This window comes from Phlebotomus argentipes, unplaced genomic scaffold (genome assembly GCF_947086385.1).
Source record: "Phlebotomus argentipes unplaced genomic scaffold, Phlebotomus argentipes genome assembly contig_5, whole genome shotgun sequence".
Lineage (NCBI taxonomy): Eukaryota > Metazoa > Arthropoda > Insecta > Diptera > Psychodidae > Phlebotomus > Phlebotomus argentipes.
The window spans coordinates 9,262,884-9,284,631 of NW_026776165.1; the positions used below are offsets into that span (position 1 = coordinate 9,262,884).

Below are 21,748 nucleotides of genomic sequence, written 5' to 3' on the forward strand. Positions count from 1 at the left end.
TGAGGTGCAGAAAAATAGAAAAACACAACTTCTGTCTTTTCGCTTTTATTTACTTAACATAAAACAATTAATATACATTTTGTCATCTACCATTGAAGGCGTAGGTGAAGACGTATTTTCAGCCTCTATTTTGTTACTTCTCCTGTGACATTATATCTCTCTCTATATTATGCAATTTCTACTCTAATCTAATGCCTTAATTAACCGAAAGATTGACCTAATCCTACTTAATTAATTCCTCTAGTCACAACAGTAAATTTTCACGGGGATAATGATGGTGTTGGGACGGAAAAACTGAGTGTTTGCGTGTGGTTTTTTTCCTGGAAAATGACTGATGGGCACCAGAAAGGAGTGAGATAGAGAGCGAGATTCACAGAACAGAAGATGATAAGTGCATAATATTCCCACGAGACTCTGGTATATTTCCACATGAAAATTCACTTGCAGAAGAGGAATGTTTTTCTTTCAATTTTGTGTCTCTCTAGATAGAGAGAGAAAAAAAGAAATCTCTGGCGATTTTTTCTGTTGCTCTTGGGCGGGTGGAGAGAGGAAGAGAGAATTCCTTTCGCCTTTGTTTTTTTCCACGCTAAATTAATTAAATTTAACACAATTGTGTCTAATATCTTTTCATCCATCCTTTTTTTGGTATCTCACTTTCTAGGTCGAAATAAAGAATTATGTTATGCAGTCTTCAAATGTTTGTTGTTTGCCCAAAATTGCACGACGCCGTCTGGGGAGGAATCGTGACGTGTGAGTGATGTTTTGCCTCCGTCTCCCGGAATGGAATGAGCGCACACGTGACTCTCTGACGACGATACAGAAGTTATCTGGCGATCATCCAGTGGAGTGCCGTGAAGATTGCGGCTGCCAACAGAGCTGCGGCGGGGCTGTCGCGTGATGGCGCCGCGGAGATCTCGTATGAGCACCGGCCAGACTTCACGGAGTAGTCCTCGCAGTGCTCCCGGATCAGATTGTCTGCCATCTTGTCCAGGAAGCTCCGCGTGAAGGCCGCCGTCTCGTCACCGCAGATCCGTCGCGCTGTCCTCTCAGAGCAGTCCAGGTACTCGCGAAAGGAGCTTCACATAGACAAATTGTTAAGTGCTTTCTACATCGCTCGTCAATGATTAATGCGCAATGCTTACCAGCACACGATGGCCACTGTATCGTCTGTGGCATTACCAATTCCTCTGTGTTCCAACTGAGTGATTCGCGAAATAGTGTCCTGATACTTTTTTGCACAAATCTCGTAATCCGGCTTCACGACTCTCAAGCAGGGAGCGTGCCTCAAGTAATCTGAAATCACATGAGAAACAATGCCAAGAGATTTGTGAGTGTTTCATTGTTCACGTGAAACTTATATTCTTGAATAAGTCATGATGCCATCCCCTTGTTTTCCGCCCTTTCCTAAGCTTCGCATACATAGTTTCCCCGACACAGGGATGCTCAGAATAAAGTCCTCGGAGACCCATTGACAAAAGCTTGAGGCCTCGAAAGAGGGAAAATTTATCCGGAACCGATTGAAAATCAATTTTGATCAAATTATTTTGGAAGGAGAACAGAAAGAGATGTTTAAGATGTTGTGTAGAAAAATAGAGAAATACTTAAGATACGAAAGAAGGGCTCTTGATTTTGAAGTTTCAACGATCGTGAATTAAAACTTTAGAAACTTCCAGCAAAATTCTACAAAATTGTGCTACAATAATCTCCTTTCTCAGCTCCTTTGAGCAATTTTTTTTTTCAATAATTCTTTCAAAATGACTTAAAAGCGAGATGACTTTACGATTTCCTCTAACTTTTAGTGCTTCCGAAGCCGTATTGAGTGTCCCTTGGGCGAAAGTGGGTGCTTATGGTAAACGCCTGCGAAGGAGGGTGTGAATGCGAATGTGCAGTTTATGTGTGGGCTGGAAAGTCAAGAAACTCACCGTTCTGATAGTGTCCCTCTCGGCATAAGTCTCGTATGACTTGATTCGTGCCGTGGTAGAGCTTGTTGAAGTGGTTGCGATGCTGCAGCGACATGCAGCGCCTCGTGTAGCTACGTATGCAGTGCAGGCCACCGTATAAGTCTCTGCAAAAGAGCGACCAGGGAAGTTTTCGGGCACGGATTACAGGCGAATTGCATGTGATGGCAAATTGAAACTCACGGGCAAATCTTGTTGAGCTCCTCCTTGTTCGTGGCAATGGTGAGATCCGAGGTGGACGAGAGCACCTGCAGGGGTCGAGAGCAGCGCGCCAATTCCTCCTGGCCGCACTCTTCTGCCTCAGAGCGCCGGATGGTGACTGCAAAGAGAGCCGATGAGAGAGCTTTATCAGCCGAATATACATTTCAAAGCTCTACGCCCTGTGTTCAGGTGCGAGATTGTTCGTCAACAGCAGAAAATTTAATTTTCTCATCAGAGAAACTTTTGTGGATTCTCCTCACTTTATACACATGCTTTTTAATTAACCCTCCGTTCTGATTGAATTTTCTAGCAATATTTTCATCTCCATATAAAGTCAAAGTTTCCGCATGGAATTGAGGTTATATTCAACAAGTATATGTATATATATATATATACTGGGATTTATGTCTGAGGAAAGCTAACAAAAGGTTTTCAGTAACAAAAATACCTTATAAATTCTATAAAATTGCAATGCCCGCGAGTTGCTGATGAAGAAGAACTTCATCTGAATTAAGAAAGTCTAGCGCACCAAGTTTCTATGGAGAATTATTCATTTTCTTTCGACATTGCACGTGCATTTCATCTTTTGGCGTTGCGTGGCAAACTCACCAAAAAGATCCACACAAAAGACCAACCAAAGGAGCAGAATGTGATTATTTGCGTGAAAATTCCCGCCTCAGGGGAACTCCTCTAATTAAAACATTAAAAGTATAATAATGAGTGCGATATATAGTTTCAGCTATAATGATTTTGCTGGCTGCAAATGAGGAAAAAAAAGGGCTTGGAGTGGAGATTCACAAACATGCAGGAAAAAAACTTTTGTCGGATGTTCGCAGGAATGAATTAATGACCAGCATGAGTCCTTTTTTCTGCTTCAGGGTGTCCGTGACGACACAGTAGTGCAAAAAGGCGCGGGAAATTTAGTTGGTGTGATAATAAAAAAAGGAAGAGCGAAGCCCTTTCCGCACTCTCGTCCGCTCAATTTCCCTTTGATGATAGAAGGTTTTTTTTCTGACACACCATGGCGATTTTCTCACCCCGAAATAATATCTTCGATAACGTCCTTTTTGCATTCTTCATTACAGCATGAATTGTTTTTGTGAATAAAACATCCTAATAAATACAGTGCAAAAGTAATGTCGAAAACCCTGAGGAATTACCCACTCGACTTTTTGCACAAGGATAATGCTTGATGTAGTGTAAATTTTTTATCATCTCAATGTTCTTCAGGACTCCCTTTTCTGCCCTTTCATCATTCACGTCCTGGGCAGAGTGGAAAAGAGAGAGAGAGGAGAAGGTGGAAAGTGTCGGTGTCGTTAAGACAATTTGAGGGTCAATTTTCACAGAAAGCCGGCTGGATAAGCTAAAAATACCGATCGAATATTTGGTAAGGAGTTTTCCAATTATATAAATCTGAGGAAAAATTCACCCTTCTTTTGATACATTATTCTTTGATTGATGATGTATTAGTAGTTAATCTTTGAATGAATCAATAAATCAATTGATATTGTGTTTAATAGATATTATAAGTTACTAAAAATGTTTAGACAATTTCTGTCTGTCCCCTTTTCTCTCAATCCTAGGGATAATCCTTTTCATTGTCTTCAATACTTTTTGAATTTAGCTCTGATATCACAGATACTGAAGACAATCAATAATTGTCTGTTAGACTATAAAATATTCTGAAACCATTGGGATCAAATGTGTTTTCGATGTTTGGAGTCAATCATTAAAATACCACAACGACTTGCAAGGGTTGAATAAGCCAAATTCTGTGATAACAGCGCAGCCGAGCGAAGGGCTTCTGACCAGTGTTGGGGTGTCTTGGGGCCACTGTCTGTGTGATATATCGAGGTGGACGCTCGCTGAAATGGGTGAAGATAGTTGAGCACAAGTTAATCCTTCCTTAACGACTAGTTGTTTGTGTGTGCAGTCTCGTTAATGGGATTAAGCACTTTTTGCACAGTTTATGTGCAACTTTGGGTGGGATATTTATGCGGTGGGTATGCAGCAAACGCACACCCCACATGAAATTTATAGTGGGTACACAGACTTGCGAGGCCGTGGCCCGAAAATGCAGCGGAAATTAACTCATTACATTATTTAATGGTTTTACATTGTTGTCCGCCGGGGAAAGAAGGGACACTCTGTGTTGTCTTGTGCATAAATAACAGAGGACAATTGAAATGTTCTCGCGAAGTGAAATTTCTGCGGGTGGCCCAATTAGTCATGTACACCAATTAGGCTCTGGAGAGCATCTCAAATCACAGCTTCAGCCTTCACAAAGCACTCAAACTGACTGTCATGGGCATCAGGGGCATAGAACGAGAGTAAATTTTTAATTGATCACCTCATTCCACTTCAACCAAAGCCTCTCAGTTGCACTTTTCATTGCGCCCACGCTCGCCTCTTCACGAGATGCCCACTCATGGCTGTATCTCGGCCATTGTTCGTGCTTAAATAGCCGTAGGTATGAGCATTTAGCAATTGTCTAGCAATTCATCCCTATGCGCATTTACATTTTCCACATATATATTTTTAGTGGACAAAAATATCCTTTTGTTCTGCTGTTTTTCTCTTTTATTGCGCCGACAATTGCCAAACATTTGAATAATACTTCGGGAGAAAAATCTCTCAATATTTCGTGGAACTCTTCATTCACTAGAATTCTCCATAAAATCAGTGCTAGAGTTTTTCGTATCGCTCATGTTGTTTAATTAGTGAAAATTGTAAAAAAAAAGTTATAAAATGTTTCAATTTTCCGTGTATTGAACGAATGTTGGCGTTGCTTGTTAAAGTAAAAGTGTCAAACACAATTTCCTCTCGAGTTTATAGCTAAAACACCCGTAAATTGAATTTTCTCATGTAGTGTTTTTTATTAAATTTGCAAATTATTAATTAAAAGTTTTTTTTTACACAAGTGTGTTTCTAGGTATACTGAAAATTAATGATCAAAACTGTTAATGTAATCAACAAATTCATATGTATGGCGAAGTATGAAATGAGACTTCGTAGTAGTCAATTTGATGACGCGCATCTTTTCTATACACCACAAAACAACGTATCGGAATTGCCTCAATGCCGCGAATTATTTAAACGCCAACTGCGACGTCACGCCTCTGCGTCTTGTTTCGTTCGTGAGGTGACGGAGAAAAAAAAAATTAGCAGGCCCACCGAAGAAAACAGGTGATTGGAATTTTTAGATCAAGACAAATTTGTGCCGCGAGACTTGGGCGCGATTTTCTCAATTCGAGAGACGCATGGTTAAATGCAAATCAACGCCTCAGTTTTGCTGCTGGGAATTTGTGTCATGGTGAATGTGTGAGCATCGAAAAGAATCTTTTTGAACAATTGACCCGCGAGTTCGATGATCTTCATGACGACAATTCTGTCGCTTCTGCGCGAAAATCTCTCTGTCTCGTGACCCTTGGACGCGCTGCAATTATGCCCGAAATGCGAATCCGGTTATGGTATATCGTCTGAAGGAGGTGGTGAAAAAAGGCTGTAGCAAATTGTTGATTGTAAATTTCATCGAGTCGTGACGACGATCAGCATGTTAGGTCACCACTGATTGTCAATTTCGCTGACATAGAGAGAAATGTTTTGCCGTTTCGAGACAAAACAGAGCTTATCTATGCTTTTTTTTCTCAACATGCGGAATTAGAGAGCGAAAGAGTTCCTTAGCATAAAGGCACTTTTTTTGTGGTCATAATTCGCAAATGAAATAATATTTTTCCACGTCAATCTTGTGTCCAGATTTAGTTTGGACACAAATTCACAGTGAAAAAAAACTTTGAATCATGCACAATTTCATTAAAAGCTTGTATGCATCACGTCAGAAGCATTTATGAATGTATAATAATATGCTATCTACAGTGAAAACTAAATTAAAAAGCAATCCCATTGAGTTATCGCGTGGGAACAAGTGCGATAGGTTTATAATCTGATTGAATATTTGGTCCAATTTTGCAGATAAATCTCGCGAAAGCGTCATTTGAGGGAAGTTTTAATGTAAATTATTAGGAAAAATGTATGAATCCTGCTGGAATTTGCATTTTTCCATGGCTTGTAATGATGAACATGTCCAAATGGAGAGGGATTTTATTGTGCGAAAAAACAGCAGTTCATTGAAAAGGCAATAAAAATAAAGTTGATGTTATCATAAAAAACATATGCCACGTGCATCAGGAATGGTAATTCTGGATGAACTTTATTGAATGTGTTCCATGAGTGATTTTGTGTGAGGATCACATTTCCACCATGGCAATTGATAGTATTTTTATTATCACTTGTGCACAATGTGCACTTTTCACTGCACACGCAGAATAATGTTCACATCATCATGCGGTGCACTTTCGTGGGTGTCATTTCAGTGGGTGGCAATGCAATGAAGGCCCGCCAAATGGGTGGAAATATTAATGAATGACGATTGACAAGTGGGTGAGGAGTTTTTTGCTTGTGCGGCGTATGAAATTTTTAAAATGTGTTTCGCTCTCATGTGAGCAAATAGCAATTTTGCCCATGGCTCACATGGCTGAAACTTTGCTTCTAATCACAATAAATTGTGAATTTGTGCATGAGCATTTTGTCGACTAAATGCACGACATGTTTATTTATATCGTGACTCTCTATTCAACTCTCTGGTCGCCTTTTTTCCTGCAGTTTCACACTTTCGTCTCTCCTGGCTTCGCCACCAGCGAATGGCAATGACGACAGCCTAAAAATGGATGGGAAAATTGGAATACATGGAGAGGAGTGACCATTAAAGTTAGAACTTCCGTCTCTATTCCAGAATTAGAATACACCTGTCCGAAAGTTGATAACTGCAGCTTCTGCTTTCGCAAATCCTTTTAGTTTGACAGCGAAGTGGTTTTTATCATGTAGACTAATTGACAGAAACATATTTTTCCAATTAATCCAGGTGAACTTAAAATCTCATATCAATAAAAGTTAGAGAGAAAAAAAATTATTCTCTGACTTCATAAACAACTTGTAGGCGGACTCTAAATTTCAGATTTAAATCAAGTGTCGTTTCGGTTTACACACTATAATTTTCGTGCTTCGAAAAGAGATTGAAAAATTCCTTATTGTTGTTTTACTGGAGAATTACAGAAGAAACTCTTTGTTTTTAGTCGGTTAATAAAACTTAAACCAGGTTTCTCTGAACTTAAAATCAAATTTTATTGTTTTTTTTTAAATAATAAATAGAAAATAAAATACTAGAAATTTCTTATAATTTGTAAAATATCTATTCGTTTAAGTATTTCTTGTGACGCAAAACTATATTTTCAATGAATTTCTGTTGATTGAACTGATCTTATGCATCCGGATGCGATTGCAATTCTAAGAAATTATTCTTCAGTTTGAAGTACAATTCTGAGCTGAGAAAGATTCTCAACGATATTTCTCAATGTTTTATTCGCGATCATTTAAAAATTTCAACAATTTACTGTTGCAACTTTTATTTTTCCTAAGCAATTGCAGGTAAACCAGTTTGTGTTTATGCGACGCAGGTTTAACACTACTTGTGTGTGTGAGTGTGTGCTAATAAAATGCTGATGAGGTTTTGTGCTATTTAATAATGTTTACTCCAACGTTTGCTGGAATTTTTTCCCCGCAATCTCTCGCCATATTTGCATAATTCAGAGGAATGCGATTGCTCACTGGGACAATCGCGCCACGCTGACGCTGGATAGTGCGCGAGGAGAGCGATCCTGTGCGCGAGGACGAGTGTGGATGGGAAGGTCGAGGGCCAGGTAGACGGAATATGATTTATTTTATACCTGCCGTAACTGTTCAGTGCCCGCGTGAGGGCAACTGAACAAAAGCGACACCGTGCAGTTGAGCTCGGCAGAGACGAGCCCACCAGTTTTCCACACTCTCATTGGTGGAATGCGATCATACGATCTGATGGTGAGAAATGCCTGTGCAATTGTGTTGCCGCTGCAACTGAAAGTCACTCACAAGAGAGTTGAAAATAGAAAGGTATGAAGAGTGCACACACGGCGGAGCGCCTCTGCCTCGTTCCCGCTCCTCCGTGGACCAGAACTCATGCCGGAGCTCAAGTGCGGCCGAAGGGAGCCGCGGAGAAGCGCGGCCTGAGTCGCACACAAGGTCGCGACTCGGAGCATGTAATTATGACTAGTCGCACTGGACTGTGACGGACGCCGGTCTCACCCACTGTCTATCAATCCCGGCCGCTCCTGATCAGCTCTCGCGGTCGCTTGACGGCTCTTCCCGCCGAAAAAACGGCCACTATCGCGCCGAGACGTTGCATAATCCGCGCCCGCGATAAGCTCGGAAGCACTCTCGAAGTGCATGAAATTGAAAGAAGCGGAAGTGATGACCCGATTCATTGAATTTCTCCGGCATTTCTACTCACAAAAAGCGCGACCTTCCAAAATGAAAGTGTCAATCGTGATTAGAGTCACGATGATGAGCTATCAAAGTGATGTCCTGTTACTTGATTGTGTCCTGTTCAACTCATACAGCAACACTTGCGAATCATGCAAATAATAATTGTCAATTATTTATGCAAACTTTCGCCAATTTTCTCCCACCACAAAACAAACCGCAGCCATTGATTTTTCACTTCAACTCTTCAATTAGTTCTATTCGATCCAAAATTTGTCACTACATGAGCAAATAATTGGATTCTTCCCCATTATCGTGTGCAGAATGATTCAATAAATTGCACATTTGCCCTGTGTAAATATGAGCATTTTCCACACGTTTAATTCTCTCAAATGCGTGAAATTGTTTGGGTGTTAATTATCAGCCAAATTCAATGATATTACGCTTCAGCTCTTCAATATTTGTTGAAGACCTCGTGCGCGCGTTCCCATCAATTTTTTTCGAAATGCCCCACATTTATTCCCGCAAATTCAATTAATTTGACTGTTTTGTTGTTTGCAGCGTATTTGAATTCACGTGACGAATTAATAGTGATCGAGAGAAAGACGCAGTTTGATATGACGAAGTCATGAAGCTTTGCGCGAGTTCTATTAAAGACTGTTTTTATTGAAAAATATATAATAAAGGTTCGCTTCGAATAATACCTCAAAATTGTCAATAAAATAATCATTATGGGAATAAATAATATAGCATCTAAATGAGTTTTACACATATTTTAGAGTGCTTTTTTAATTCAATTAAACCGATAATTTTCTCTAATTATTTCTCTGATTCCAAAAATAATAATACCTAATCCGCATATATTCGTTCTAAATTTTTGACGTTTGGTTTTCTTTATTTTGACGGTGTGGAGCATTTTCCACGAGGTTAAAACTTGTGTGAAAAATAAACGGTTGCCGATACAGTCTTGTGATAGTGTTCGCTGGCATTGACAAGACATTATAGTGATTAGATACAAATCTCTCTTTACCATAAGACACTACTTTGTGTCACTGAGAATATCATGCAATTTGGCGCTCTGAAAGTGTGGTATTTTTCTCGAAAAGGGATTATCAACGCACTTGAGCATTAAGTGAGGAAGTGAGTGAGCATCGTCACTTGGACGTGTGGTGTCAATAATTTCATGTCATGGAAAATTTGTTCAATTCCTCCATCATTTCTTTCCCAATCGACTCGAATCAACAATTGTTCAATTCGTCTCTGGGATGGGAATTGTGTCGCAATTGAGGCCTCTGGGCAATTATTTATACTTCATTGAAGTCATCCAATACAGTGTGTTTCCCATATAGATAAATCATTTTCTTATATCTTGCTCTTTTTCCAGCCCAAAACAGTCGTCGCGACTTTGGGGACAAATTGCACTCTATATTCTCGACTAAATTGACAAACTTGGGTTGGTTTTACTTAAGTCAATACGGGTTTTTCGAGACAAGTTCTGAGAGTCCAGAAAGTGGGGGGAAAAGTGCAGCGCGTATCTTTGTAATTGCTGAAAGAATTCCGCGTCACATGTTCCACTCTCTTTAATGCAATTGACGCAGATGCTGAGGAAAAATTGGCAGGAAACCTTCAGTGTCGACACTTCCGACATTCCTGTATTTATTTTGTGTATTCAACACTTAGCTTGCACTTGTCAATTGCGTCTCGACAATTTTCACTGACCGTGCAGATTATTTAGAAGAGTGTCGTGTCTGTTTAAAAGGAAACACCCCAGAAACTTCCGCGCCCTTTTCCTGCTGAATTTACCATAAAACTACAGATGTTTTGCTGTTGTGCGCGGCACTCAATTACACTTTTCACAGTCGCCTGTGAGTAGGTCTCCCACTCCTGCACACCCACCGATAAAATGTGTTCACTTTGCTAATTGATTTCCCAACGAAAATACAGCATGTGTGAATAGTTGGTCTCACTGAATGTCTTGCACAACGAGATGCAAAGCAATGCGCCTTTTGGGCGGTGTGTACTTACGTGAGAGCAAAATAACCACTGAAAGGGCGATGCGCTGGCAAATGTCTGTGAGCTTGAGGACCATAATTCGTGTTTGAGAAAGTGTCTCTCTAATCACCAAACAACAAACACTGTGACTGTGTAAACCTATGAATAATTCACCAATAACTTTATATGTGGCCAAAAATCACCAGTTGCTCAATTGGTGTGTTGAGAAAATCGTCTCGATATGCAGCCAAATTCGAAGGCGCAGATGATCTGTTGCACGCAAAACTCACTCAGCTGTTGAACTGCGAAGCTGTGCTCTCGATTTCCGGCCGGAGAGATTCAGAGAGCGGTCTTGAAAGCGGAGCGAACGAACTCGTGCGACCACGAGCAAGTGTTGTGCCTAACTGAAGAGTCTTCTCGTGATGTTCAGTCGACAGAGCAGTGTTTCGCGCGTCGTTTTGGCGTTGCATATGCTGCAGCACGAAGCAATGCTTGAATGTAACTGAGGACACATCGGGCATCGTCGAACGCTTCCACTCTTCTTACCAGCAAATCACACTCTGGGTTGCTCGCTTTTGAGCACCGCCAAGACTCTCGGCCTCTCAGATGCAAAGGAGAGACGTTCTCTGCGAAGGAGAAGTACACCGCACATGCAGAGATTTTTATCAAGAATTTAAGTAAGTTTACAATATCTCGACCGTGCACTTTTGACTAACCAAGAACAGGAACAGTGAAGTAAGACAATGGATTTTTGTAAATAACAAACAAGTGCCGTGACCATTATTTTGAGTCATCAATGCATGATTTTTATTTTAATTCAACCAAAAAATTTATTATAAAATTCTGAGATGTAAATAACCATATCAGTCACATATCAAGATAAATATGATTATTCTTTAGTGGAAAGTTTCATAAGTAAACTGTGGACGAGAGAATAACATGAGAGTATTATGAACGCCTTCTCCTCAATCATGTGTACACAAAGTGTGCAAGAGCATCAGCCTTGCGTATTTATCTCATCAAGTGCAATTCCAATTTATTAATTCAATTGAAATATGGAGAGATGGATGCTTTTGTGACTTGTTGCACTCAATTAGTTCATTCGGTGCAGGCTAAGCAAAAGACTAACTAATTGAGGACACTGTCAAGTGGACAATTGTCCAATTTGCTCCCTTGAGAAGGTGCACTCGTAGGTGAATTCGCCGTGCGAGTGAGTCCTCTTCAAGTTCCCAAATTGCACCCTCCCACCTCTCCAGGTAAAAAGCCGTGCAATTTGGGTCAGTTGACAATGGAAATTGAATAATTAAATAATGAAGTCCAATGCATCCCAGAGGGTTTAATTGAAGAGCGCAAAGGAGTAACCTTATATGTGTGAAACACTATATGAACTAATGGTTTTGGACATCACAGCATAGGTTGAAAGGGGTGGATTGCACGGCTCAATAATTTGAGAGTTGGTCTGAGACCTTTATTGTGTCATCATGACCATTGTGTCAATATAGAATTCACCACAGACATTTAATTTGGATTAAAATGCACTCCAAATTGCATGAAGTACCTGACAATGCAATTTGTTGCATTCTTCAGCACCTTCAATCACCCACTGTGACTCCCTTTCTGCATTGTTCGGGAGATTTATACATCCGGTGCTGATGAGAAAATATTACTGGCTATGTTAAAGTGTAAGCGAGTAAAGTGATAGGAATGTTATCTCTTCGCCAGCGGGAAAGTGTTGTTCTTTAGGCACTTTCTAATTGAAAGATTTTTTTTCTTAAAGAAGAATCTCTACGTGAGTTTCATGAAGAAATAACTTATGAATGCTGAATAGCCGCAGCTGAAAAAAATACATCTCTATCAGCATTAAAATTGGTGGTTGTTGTAAAAATGGTGCTGGTGAATTAAATGCAAATTGACTCAATGGCGAAGAGAAAAAGCAACATCCATAAAACACTTACAGTTTGAGGAGGTGGGAAATAAAAAATCCTCCGACGAGGAAATTCAACACCTTCACTCAGGTTATTATTTATTCCATTTTATTCTAATTATTCTTTAACGTGAAAATTCTATCCAATCCCGCCTCGGCTGAGGTGTTGTCTTGCCATCAGCGTGGAAGACTGGCGTGGAAGCATTAATAAACTGGAGGACATGGAGAAGTAATTTCGGGTATCTGGTACAATTTTCACCGCACCCTTCGCAAGTGGGGTGGCGAGAGGGGATGTTTCACTTGAGCGAAGATTTCCTATGCTCCACACCCGCGGAGCATCCTCGTGAGTTGGGCGCCATAAATTTTCCCTAATAGTCTCGAAGAATTGTCCTGATTTTTTTTCATTTATTGCCCCACTAACACCTGCAATCAGTGGGAAAACTTCCTACACCAGCCGCTCTGGGCTTCTGCTGCCCTCACACCAGAACTTGGCAACTTGCTAATGAAATGCGATAAAACTGTTCATGACTTTTAGTGCTGTTGCATTCACGGAGGTGAATTTTAATTTCCATCGCGCGGGTATTTTCTGGTGACTCTCAGGAAATTCTAAGCCTTACACGGTGAGATTGCTGGCGGAAATTCATTTTCGCCCCCCCACTTTCGGCACTGGAGCTGGGTTGACGTTGCATGTGAGAGCTCATGATGAACATTGTCTCTCTTAACAGTTGACTAACCTGGAGGTGCATCCAAAAATAGTGCGCGATAAATGTCAGTCACATGCTTTTAGGAGTTCCGCTCCTGTATACATTACACCACTGCTCTCTTGAGACAATCCTGCTGCACACAAATAGGCCAAGTGATGCAGAAAAAAAACACCATCATAAGCTCATGCATTTGAAGAGAAACCAAGTGCGGAATATCGGCGAGGAGTCAAATTCAGGTGCAACAGGAGGACAGTTTAGGAAATTGTTTAATTTTCTATATATTTTATATGATAGGACATATGCCAATGAGTTGTCAGGATTAATATAGATTGTCAGGAAATCGAAAAAGTAAATTTAATTATCAGGTGATGCAGGACTAACTGCAGAGTATGACTTTCAGTTTAATTTCTTGCTAGTGGCTCTGACCATAGAGTAATTGTGAATGTGGAATAATTATAATTGACAGCAAACTGATAATGAATGTCCTGTAATCCCTGTAATTATGCAACTAGTCAAATTATTAGGAAAATTTTTTTAATGAAATGGTCTTTCGGTCACCAAAACTTTTTAACACCTTTTCAGCATTATATTTAAATTTATTTAATGAAGGAGGAATCATGAATTTCAATATTTAAAACCATACAGAGCCAGAGTTACATATAACAATTAAAAGTTTCAATTCCTCTATGCAATGTTATCGTAACTTTGTAATTATTATTACTAATCAATAGTTTACAAAGTCGTTCGTTTGAAGAACTTAAGTGTTATACTAAAAGTTATTGTTTAAGAATTTGCATCGAAGGTGAAAATTCATTTCAATTTTCAGATATACTTGAGATTGAAGAAGCTCATACGCTAGCACCGAATGCAATTTTTACTTTGATCAAAATACTATGTATAATAAGTAATTGAAAGCTCTATTCACAAAGAAAACCATTCAAGCACTCCGAGATCGTTTGTGGTAAAAATTGTTAGCGGGAAAACACAATGTTCGCGATGGAGACGCCGGGTACCAGGCGTTTCAATATGTAAAATTGAACGAATTCAGGCTAGACACAAACCGTTCTCGTCAAAGTGCATTCTCTTGAGCTTTTGGGTGGAATTTCGCGGATTTGGTGGTGGAATGAAAGACTGGCGTTCAGTGTGCGGTTGAAATTCACTCAGTGCTGAGCTGTCCGATGAGACGGGAACACGTATTCTCCGATCTGCGATCCTCCTGTTGAGTGTGACTGCCTTGGACTCACAGTGTGTCTCCTTCGTTTATGTCTCTCTCGCCTCTCCTGACTCCTGCCCGAGGACCAAAAGCCGCCACGGGAAGCACAGCGTGCGCGCGGGCGAAACGGCGTGCCGAAAGTCGTGCGACAATTCAACGGTCATCAGCGATTCAGCGTCAATGATCACATCCGCGAGACGATGTTGGACAGAATTTTGTAATATTGTGGAGCAAATAGGTGATGTGACAACATGTGTTGACAAATGAGACAGTGAAGCTGTGTGTTGGTCACTTTCCATTTTTGGAGATAAAAGCGTCGATCTGGTGATAAAACGAAAAGAAAGAGAGCCAATGCAATTTCCCATGTGACAGACGAAATATAGTGTGAGCAAGTACAACATTCCCTCCAAGTTATGTAGATTAAGTGACACTCTCGTGACTGCTTCCGGTCCCGCCAGAAATCCCGCCAATGTGGCCAGTATTTTCCAAGATTTAACACTCTCCTCTCGCATCCTTTTGAGTGACTGTTGAGCAATCAGCCAGTTTCAGTGCTACCGACAAAGAGAGAGAGAGAGAGATAAGAGATTGCAATTGTGAGGTGAGGGAGACGCCAGGAAAGGTGACATCGCCGACAGCTCGACGGTTACAATTTAATGGTTTTCATGGTGAGTGTCCTCAGCGCATTTCCCTCCAATTTCGCGCGAATCATTGCCTCATTTCTGAGAAAATCAAGCACAGGCGAAGAGAAAGAGGAGAAGCGGAGAAAGACAGAGGAGAAAAACAACAATGACACAAATTACAATAAAGCACACACCACGATTTCCTCCTACAATTTCCATGGTGAGATTCCCACTTGATGTGTTGTGAGAAGATGTCATTTGTCTCTCTCGCACTGTGAATAAACGCAATTTCCGCTTTCAATTAAATTACCATGTTTAGTTGAGATTTATTGTGGACCTTTTTTCCATCATTCTCTTTCACCGAACTCCCAGTGTGCGTCCTTATGTATTGGAGGCGCACAATCGACTTAAATGCACTTACACAGAACATAACGCAATTGAGGCGCAGTGCATTGTCACTATTATGCTAAATTTACGTGCGGATGAGATAAAATTGAATTAACTGATGTGAATATATTCTCTACTGAGCCGCCTCTAATCCATGATGGAGTGATTATGAGGGTGTCTTTATAGCAGTCCGATGAATCGCGTGACATTATTTGTCTGCGATTTTCAAATGTTCTCGATTTTCTTGGATACTCTGGCAGAAGACATGAACTCAAAACATATTGAAGGTTTCATTTCTTCAATAATTAATTGGTTATTGACGCGAAGAAGTGCTGGGAAGAATCACTTCCTCTCCGACAGAGCATGAAAAATGCATGTGAATGTGAAATGCTCGTGGGAAGTGAAGCTTCGTGATGGTCTTAATTGAATTTGATGAGTCCCTTTTGCCACCCCAAAATTGTCTGTGGGCACGAAGGTGATTTTCCAGGAAGTGCAATTGGAATTTCCACAGTTCACCGCAAAGAATGGAAGCTGCTGAAGTGAGATGGAGTTGGGCGATTAGAGTGTATGGAAGAAACCGACGCTGAACCGCCAAATACACCGACTCCTCCCGCGCTGTGAGTCGCCGAGAGGAATCGTGGGAATCAAATCTCTAATCTTGCAAGACAGTCATGCAAGCAAAACGGTACACAATGAGCAAACAAAGATTATAAGCCATGTCCAATTCTCTCTTTACTTCTCGTATTTTACACTTCAATTCATACTCACACTTGGCAAATAGAGAAAGAGCGCGACTGCGAGAATCACGATGCTTCTTCCATTCTCTGTGGGCAATGTTGAAGTCCCTCTGCGGAGTGATAAGCTACTGTACGATTGATTTTCGCGAGCTAAAATAATTGTACCACATCATTTATTTATTCAAGACTTCCCACTTGAGCTTTTCACTCAAATTCTCACTAGCACAGCTGAAAAATTTACTCAAGTCGTGAAGATGTAATAATATTGAAGGCTTTGTTGTCTTTTCCTGCTGATTAATATTGGAATTAACAAAGGAAAATGAAATTGTTCTGCCGCTTTTAGTGCATGCTTAATGAAAATGTTTGCTTTCATTGCTCTTTGTCAGACTAATTGAGGGGAAAATTTATTTGAGATACTGCAGTACTTCTGGGAGCAAAGATTGCGTGATATGTGGAAAATCTTGAGCCTGAGAGCTGATAAACCAACGTAATGGGCGTGGCGTTGAATAGGGCGGGGCATCTAAGGCTTTTTTTCTCTACTGTATTCGCACTGTCGTGTTATCCATGCTCAAAGTATCAATAATTTCCGGAATATTTGCACGCATACTAGAGAAAAACAGGTGAACCCATGAATAAAAACCTTCTCGATCAAAACTGTGGGAATTAAAGCGAGAAGTTCCCCTGAGAAGTTGAAGTCAGCTACGGGGGCCACATATGCACTCTTTATCTCCCCGCGATAAGGCCCTGCTCTCTGCTGAGGCCAGAGGCATAACTCAATAGAGGAGCTCTTGTGCCGCGATGCCGCCGAGCGGCGCGAGATCCGGGGACTGAAGAGAGAAAAAAAAGCCAACACAAAGGCCACATACAAGTTGCTTAATTTCTGTTGCGAATCCAATATAATAGAGCCCGAACAGGTGAGACCAGCCAGACTTTTTTCACCGCAAGTCTTTGGCTGCGCGGCGACTTGTTCGAGGGCGTGGTCGATAAATAATTCTGCTAGCAGCAATTGTTTCCACTAATAAAATGAATTAAAATTCAATTGCTGATCACTTTTTCAACTCTCCTCGTGTCCTTACGTCATTGCGCGGGGGGCAATGAAATGTGCATTTTCCCGCTTACGAGTTGCGATGCCTTTAAGAGAAAGGTTCACACACAAAGAAACTCTCAATTAATAATTTTGTAACTATTGCAGTCCATGTCATCCGAGGATGGTGAATTTATGACTTTAGTCGCTCTGGCAAAAAGTGCTAATTGTCTTTTTCCCACATTATCGGTTCGTGAACTGGCGAGTGTGGAAGAAGTATAAGATGGGATTTAATTGAACATAAAATACTGTTTGTGCCTTCGACCATTTGTTCCCAACAGTGAGGCTGGATTGTATAGAAAAATTCACACAGGGTGGTCCAATCGGCACCTTTTGTCTCCAACCATAATCACGATTGAGCTTTCATTGCAAATACACTTCACGATAAATTGGCGATTATCGTTTCTCTCTCTTGAGAAAATTGCGACCGCATTTTAATTCAATCTTTTGCAATGTGCATGATCGCATAGATCAAACATTTGTTTAGCCACAGCATCGCGACTAAAATTGCACTCAGGATTAGGCTCTCCTCCATGAATAATTCAAATGTTAAGTAAAATGTATGGATTTTCATCTCTCAGTTAACAGACAAATATGCTTTTGTCTCTGGGACAATTTGAATTTAAATGAGAATTCAATTAGACTACCTGCCGCCAGGCGGCACTTGACTGCATGTAAGCACGCTAATCATGGCTCTCTCGTGGTAGGATTGAATGCAAAATTCCGCCCTGACAAAAGGCCACTGATTAGGAATTATGCGACTAAATTCCGTGGCTCTCATCAGCATAAATTGCATTCACATGTGTTTGTTTTGCTGTGCCAACAAGCAATAAAACAATATAATTGGATTGGTCATTTTATTGATTACCTCGTTGACTGCGGTAAGTCCAATTAAGTAATCGACCGATTTATCTGGTCAATTTCAAATTCACTAGCGCGCGCGGGATGATTTGAACAACTGATTTTTTCCATGGTCTCCCATGTTCATACCAGCAATCGAGTCTCTTCGGCAAACAGACATTGGAAAAATATGTAAATGAGGACAGAGCATTTCGACAAAGACATAAGCCGACATAGTCCAATTTTGAGAATATATAACATTTTGTAATGCCATATAATTGTTTTGTGGCACCCAATCGCGAAACTCTCCAGCTGAATTGACAGCCACTCTTGCCTTTTATCTTCCAATTAACTGCATTTTCATTAACATTCACATGTCTTGCCAATTTCAATGAATCGGAAAGGTGATGCAGAACAGCGACTGGCAAATATGTTTACCAAAGTTATGCTCTTTTTTCTTTGCAAAAACACGAGATGCAATTGCAAATATTTACCATCATTTAGCAGATAATTATAAGAATGTCTTCTTTGGTGAAGTTAGCATAAGCACATGTCATTGAACAGGCACCTATATTACTATATGTCATGTTATTGTGTATTCATTTTATTCGCTCGTAACTGTGACAATCGTAGGGTTTGTCCTAATTTTGTGACTTTCCAGAGGACATGTCGCATGAGTTTCATATGATTAGTCCCTTTTAATGCAAAATATAAGATAACAGAGCATTCTGCCATTTCCTATGCCTGTGTACCTTCTTCATCTTTATTTGATTTTCACCGTGAAGAGAAATGCATAACAGGTTCTCTTTTTTGCATTACAGAATGGACTCGGCCCAGACCCTCTGCCAGCCAAAGAGGTAAGTCAGTCTCTGTCTCAGTCACGTGAATTTTTGTGGGTCGGTTTGCCATTAATTAATCCCTGAAAATATGCTTTCAACGCTTAAATGGTTGAGTACAAAAACATTGTGTGACTCCATCAAGTTCAATTAGCATAAAAGCTTGCGACCTTGTCACCTCTCTTGGTCTTTTTTTTCGATCAGCATTGGTCAGACCAATTAGATTTATTCCACGTGAGAGATTTGAGATGCTGGATAGTGCAGAACATTTCACAGTTTTTAATTAATATCTCAGAGCGCGACTCTGAGAGATCCTAATTGAATTTTTTTCTCCATGCCAATTAATCAATAAGTGTTTTTCCCCACACTTTGGCAGATATATTCTATTGAGATGCTGATTTTCAAATTTAATTATTCCATTTCCTTTCTCTCGCGCGAAGTGTTGTTTTTTTTTGCCAACTCATCAAGATAATGGCCATTTGTTGTGACTTTTTATGTCACTGTCCTCGCAACATAGATATTTCCGGCGCCAATTTTTGCTTGGTCCCCAATTTGCAGTAAAACTTTTGTGGTCTTGATGGATTAGCATGTTGTGGCTGTTCCGGTTGAGCAGAAGTCACATCGTGAACCGATTAATGGCAGAAACTGGATGTGTATAATAGCGTTTTAATAGCTAGCAATTATGCCCTTTATTGATCTCTTAAACATATACTCTTCGCGCTGCGTCAAATGCAAACTCATTAGTGTCTCTCGGAGTTACAAGACTTGCTAGTTTCACCATTTATTAATAACATTTTAATAAATTGTCACTCAATGCCGAACATGTTTCTGGTGAACCTGAGTGAAAAGTTCTCACACGATTCAAAAGATTAGCATTTTACCAGGCGGCCCAGAGCCAAACTCGCCACTCGCGCTGCAGGATATTCTAGCATAAAGTGTGCAATGCTGTGAGTTAATCTGTGAATCAGAGAGCATAATTTAAAGTATAGGTAAACAGTTTTAATGACAATAATTGCCGTGGCAGCATGAAATATCCACAACAGAGCGGCATTAACACATACTTTGAGGCACTGGAAATTGAATATGAAAGGGGCTTCGATATTCAATTATTCACCAGCGCCAACAATATGTTATTGTTAATTTGTAATTATGAGCGAGTAATGTTACAACAGTTCGTGCAACACACATGACATCCAAATGCGACACTCCAACTCTGATTCAGGTCCCCCTCACTCGGTCAACTTCACAATAGACAAAATGGCACGATTTCCATTCCAGGTGATTTAATGGGTGATCGATGGATTTTGTGAGAGAAACTCTCAGTCAGTGAATGGACGGCGAGGAAAATTTGTTGGGCGAAATATGAAGGCAAAAAATCCATCATCGGTGTTTATCGCATAGCTTTTTCTCTCCCTCAAGCAATTGGACGGTCCAATCAAAGGGGTATTGATGGGAATTTCGGAGGGATTGATTGAAAAGTTCGCAAAAAGTCCTTCCAATTCCACTGATTGGGCGGAATTAGTTATTCTGTGGAGAGTTATACAAAATCGGCTAATTTGTAGTATGGTTCGGAATACGCCAGAGATTTTGCCCAGCCTGCGGGCTAGTTTTTAATCATCCTAATATAAACATCAATGGTAGTAAATTGGTAGGATTTTCAGCGAATATTATATAGTAAAATATAAAATGTAGAATGGTGCTTTTGTAGAAAAGCGCTTTCAGCGTTAATTCAAAACGTTCCTTTGACTCGACATCAAATACACGGTTAAACATTCGCTTTTAGTGACTAATTGAAATTTTTTTTATAAGTAGAAATTTTTTGTCTGAAAATTCAAAATCAGTGCCAATTCTTTAAATTACAAACATTGCAATCCAAAAATTGTATCTCTCTTAAATTCAACGTGTGATTTTTATAGCCAATATGAGAACTTTTCTTGTTCACGCGCCTTCGGATAGATAATAAATAAAATAAATTGTCGTTCTTTTGGTGGATGCCACAAAAAAAAAAAAAACAACCCCCAACAACCAAACACCCCCACAAACAAAAACCCAAAAAAACAAACCAAAAACACAATATAGTCTGTAATTTGCGTCAACTGAGCGACAAGTGGAAAAGACATCAACAAAGGGCCTTGCAATTGATTTCCCCCTTGAATTATTAACACTATTGATTAAAGTTCCTCCATGTTGACTATTTTTCTTGGCATATCTTAGTAGTGTTTTTTTTTCTCTCCTTCATCTGATACGAGAACATGCAGTTGCAATCAATCTCTCGTTTCATGTGAGCTAATCCGACACATTTGTTGGTGCAATTATCAAATTAATTTACAACACGACTCAAACTCATTAAATTACCGTTTAGATGGAGGCATTACATTTCACTTTTTGCATTCCAATCAACTCGAACTTGGTCATTTTCTGCTCTCGTTGGGGCCGCGATAAGACGCGGCGTGTGTGTGACAAGGCGTGCCGAGGGGGAGACACGAAATGGGTGTACGCGAATCGAATTTAAATATGCAAGCAACCTGACCATATTCGACAAGTGATTTGTGCCATTAAACTCTATTGAACAATAATTATGTCAATAATGGTGTCTACATACAATTTCCATGTTGTCTCTCGATATGTTTTTCTTCTTCTCCTGCCGTGATATTTTCAGGTGAGCCACCAAGAAACTGTCCACCTCTGGCCGCGGTGGCATGTCGCCACGGCGGGGCCGGACGGGCGGCCGGCCAAGAGAGTGCGCGGGAAAGGAGGGGAGAAAGATAGTGAGATGTGGACATGAAAACTGCCGGTGGAAATGGCCGTGTTTCGCCATTCCGCAGACCTGCATTTTTCGTTAGGCTGCGCGCGCGTTCAGGCAATTCGCGCTCTTGTGTCTCCTTTAAGCATCCACTT

General features: G+C 40.3%; 2 protein-coding genes across 2 annotated transcripts in view; one reads left to right on the forward strand and one right to left on the reverse strand.

Moving 5' to 3' along the window:
• Positions 1–29: 29 nt before the first annotated feature.
• On the reverse strand, positions 30–11,072 carry LOC132266078 (uncharacterized). Its single transcript, XM_059766914.1, has 5 exons — positions 10,539–11,072; positions 2,142–2,277; positions 1,923–2,065; positions 1,143–1,293; positions 30–1,076 (listed from the first exon to the last, which is right to left on the reverse strand). The coding sequence occupies exons 1-5, from the start codon at positions 10,600–10,602 to the stop codon at positions 824–826; spliced, it is 747 nt and encodes a 248-aa protein (XP_059622897.1). The 5' UTR covers positions 10,603–11,072; the 3' UTR covers positions 30–823.
• Positions 11,073–14,301: 3,229 nt separating this feature from the next.
• The window catches only part of LOC132266079 (Krueppel-like factor 1), a 36,185-nt gene continuing 28,738 nt past the window's right edge, over positions 14,302–21,748 (forward strand). The window contains exons 1-2 of the mRNA XM_059766916.1: positions 14,302–15,011; positions 18,836–18,871. Of these exons, the coding sequence (XP_059622899.1) occupies positions 15,000–15,011; positions 18,836–18,871 (48 nt within the window). The 5' untranslated portion in view covers positions 14,302–14,999. The remainder of the gene's footprint in view (positions 15,012–18,835; positions 18,872–21,748) is intronic.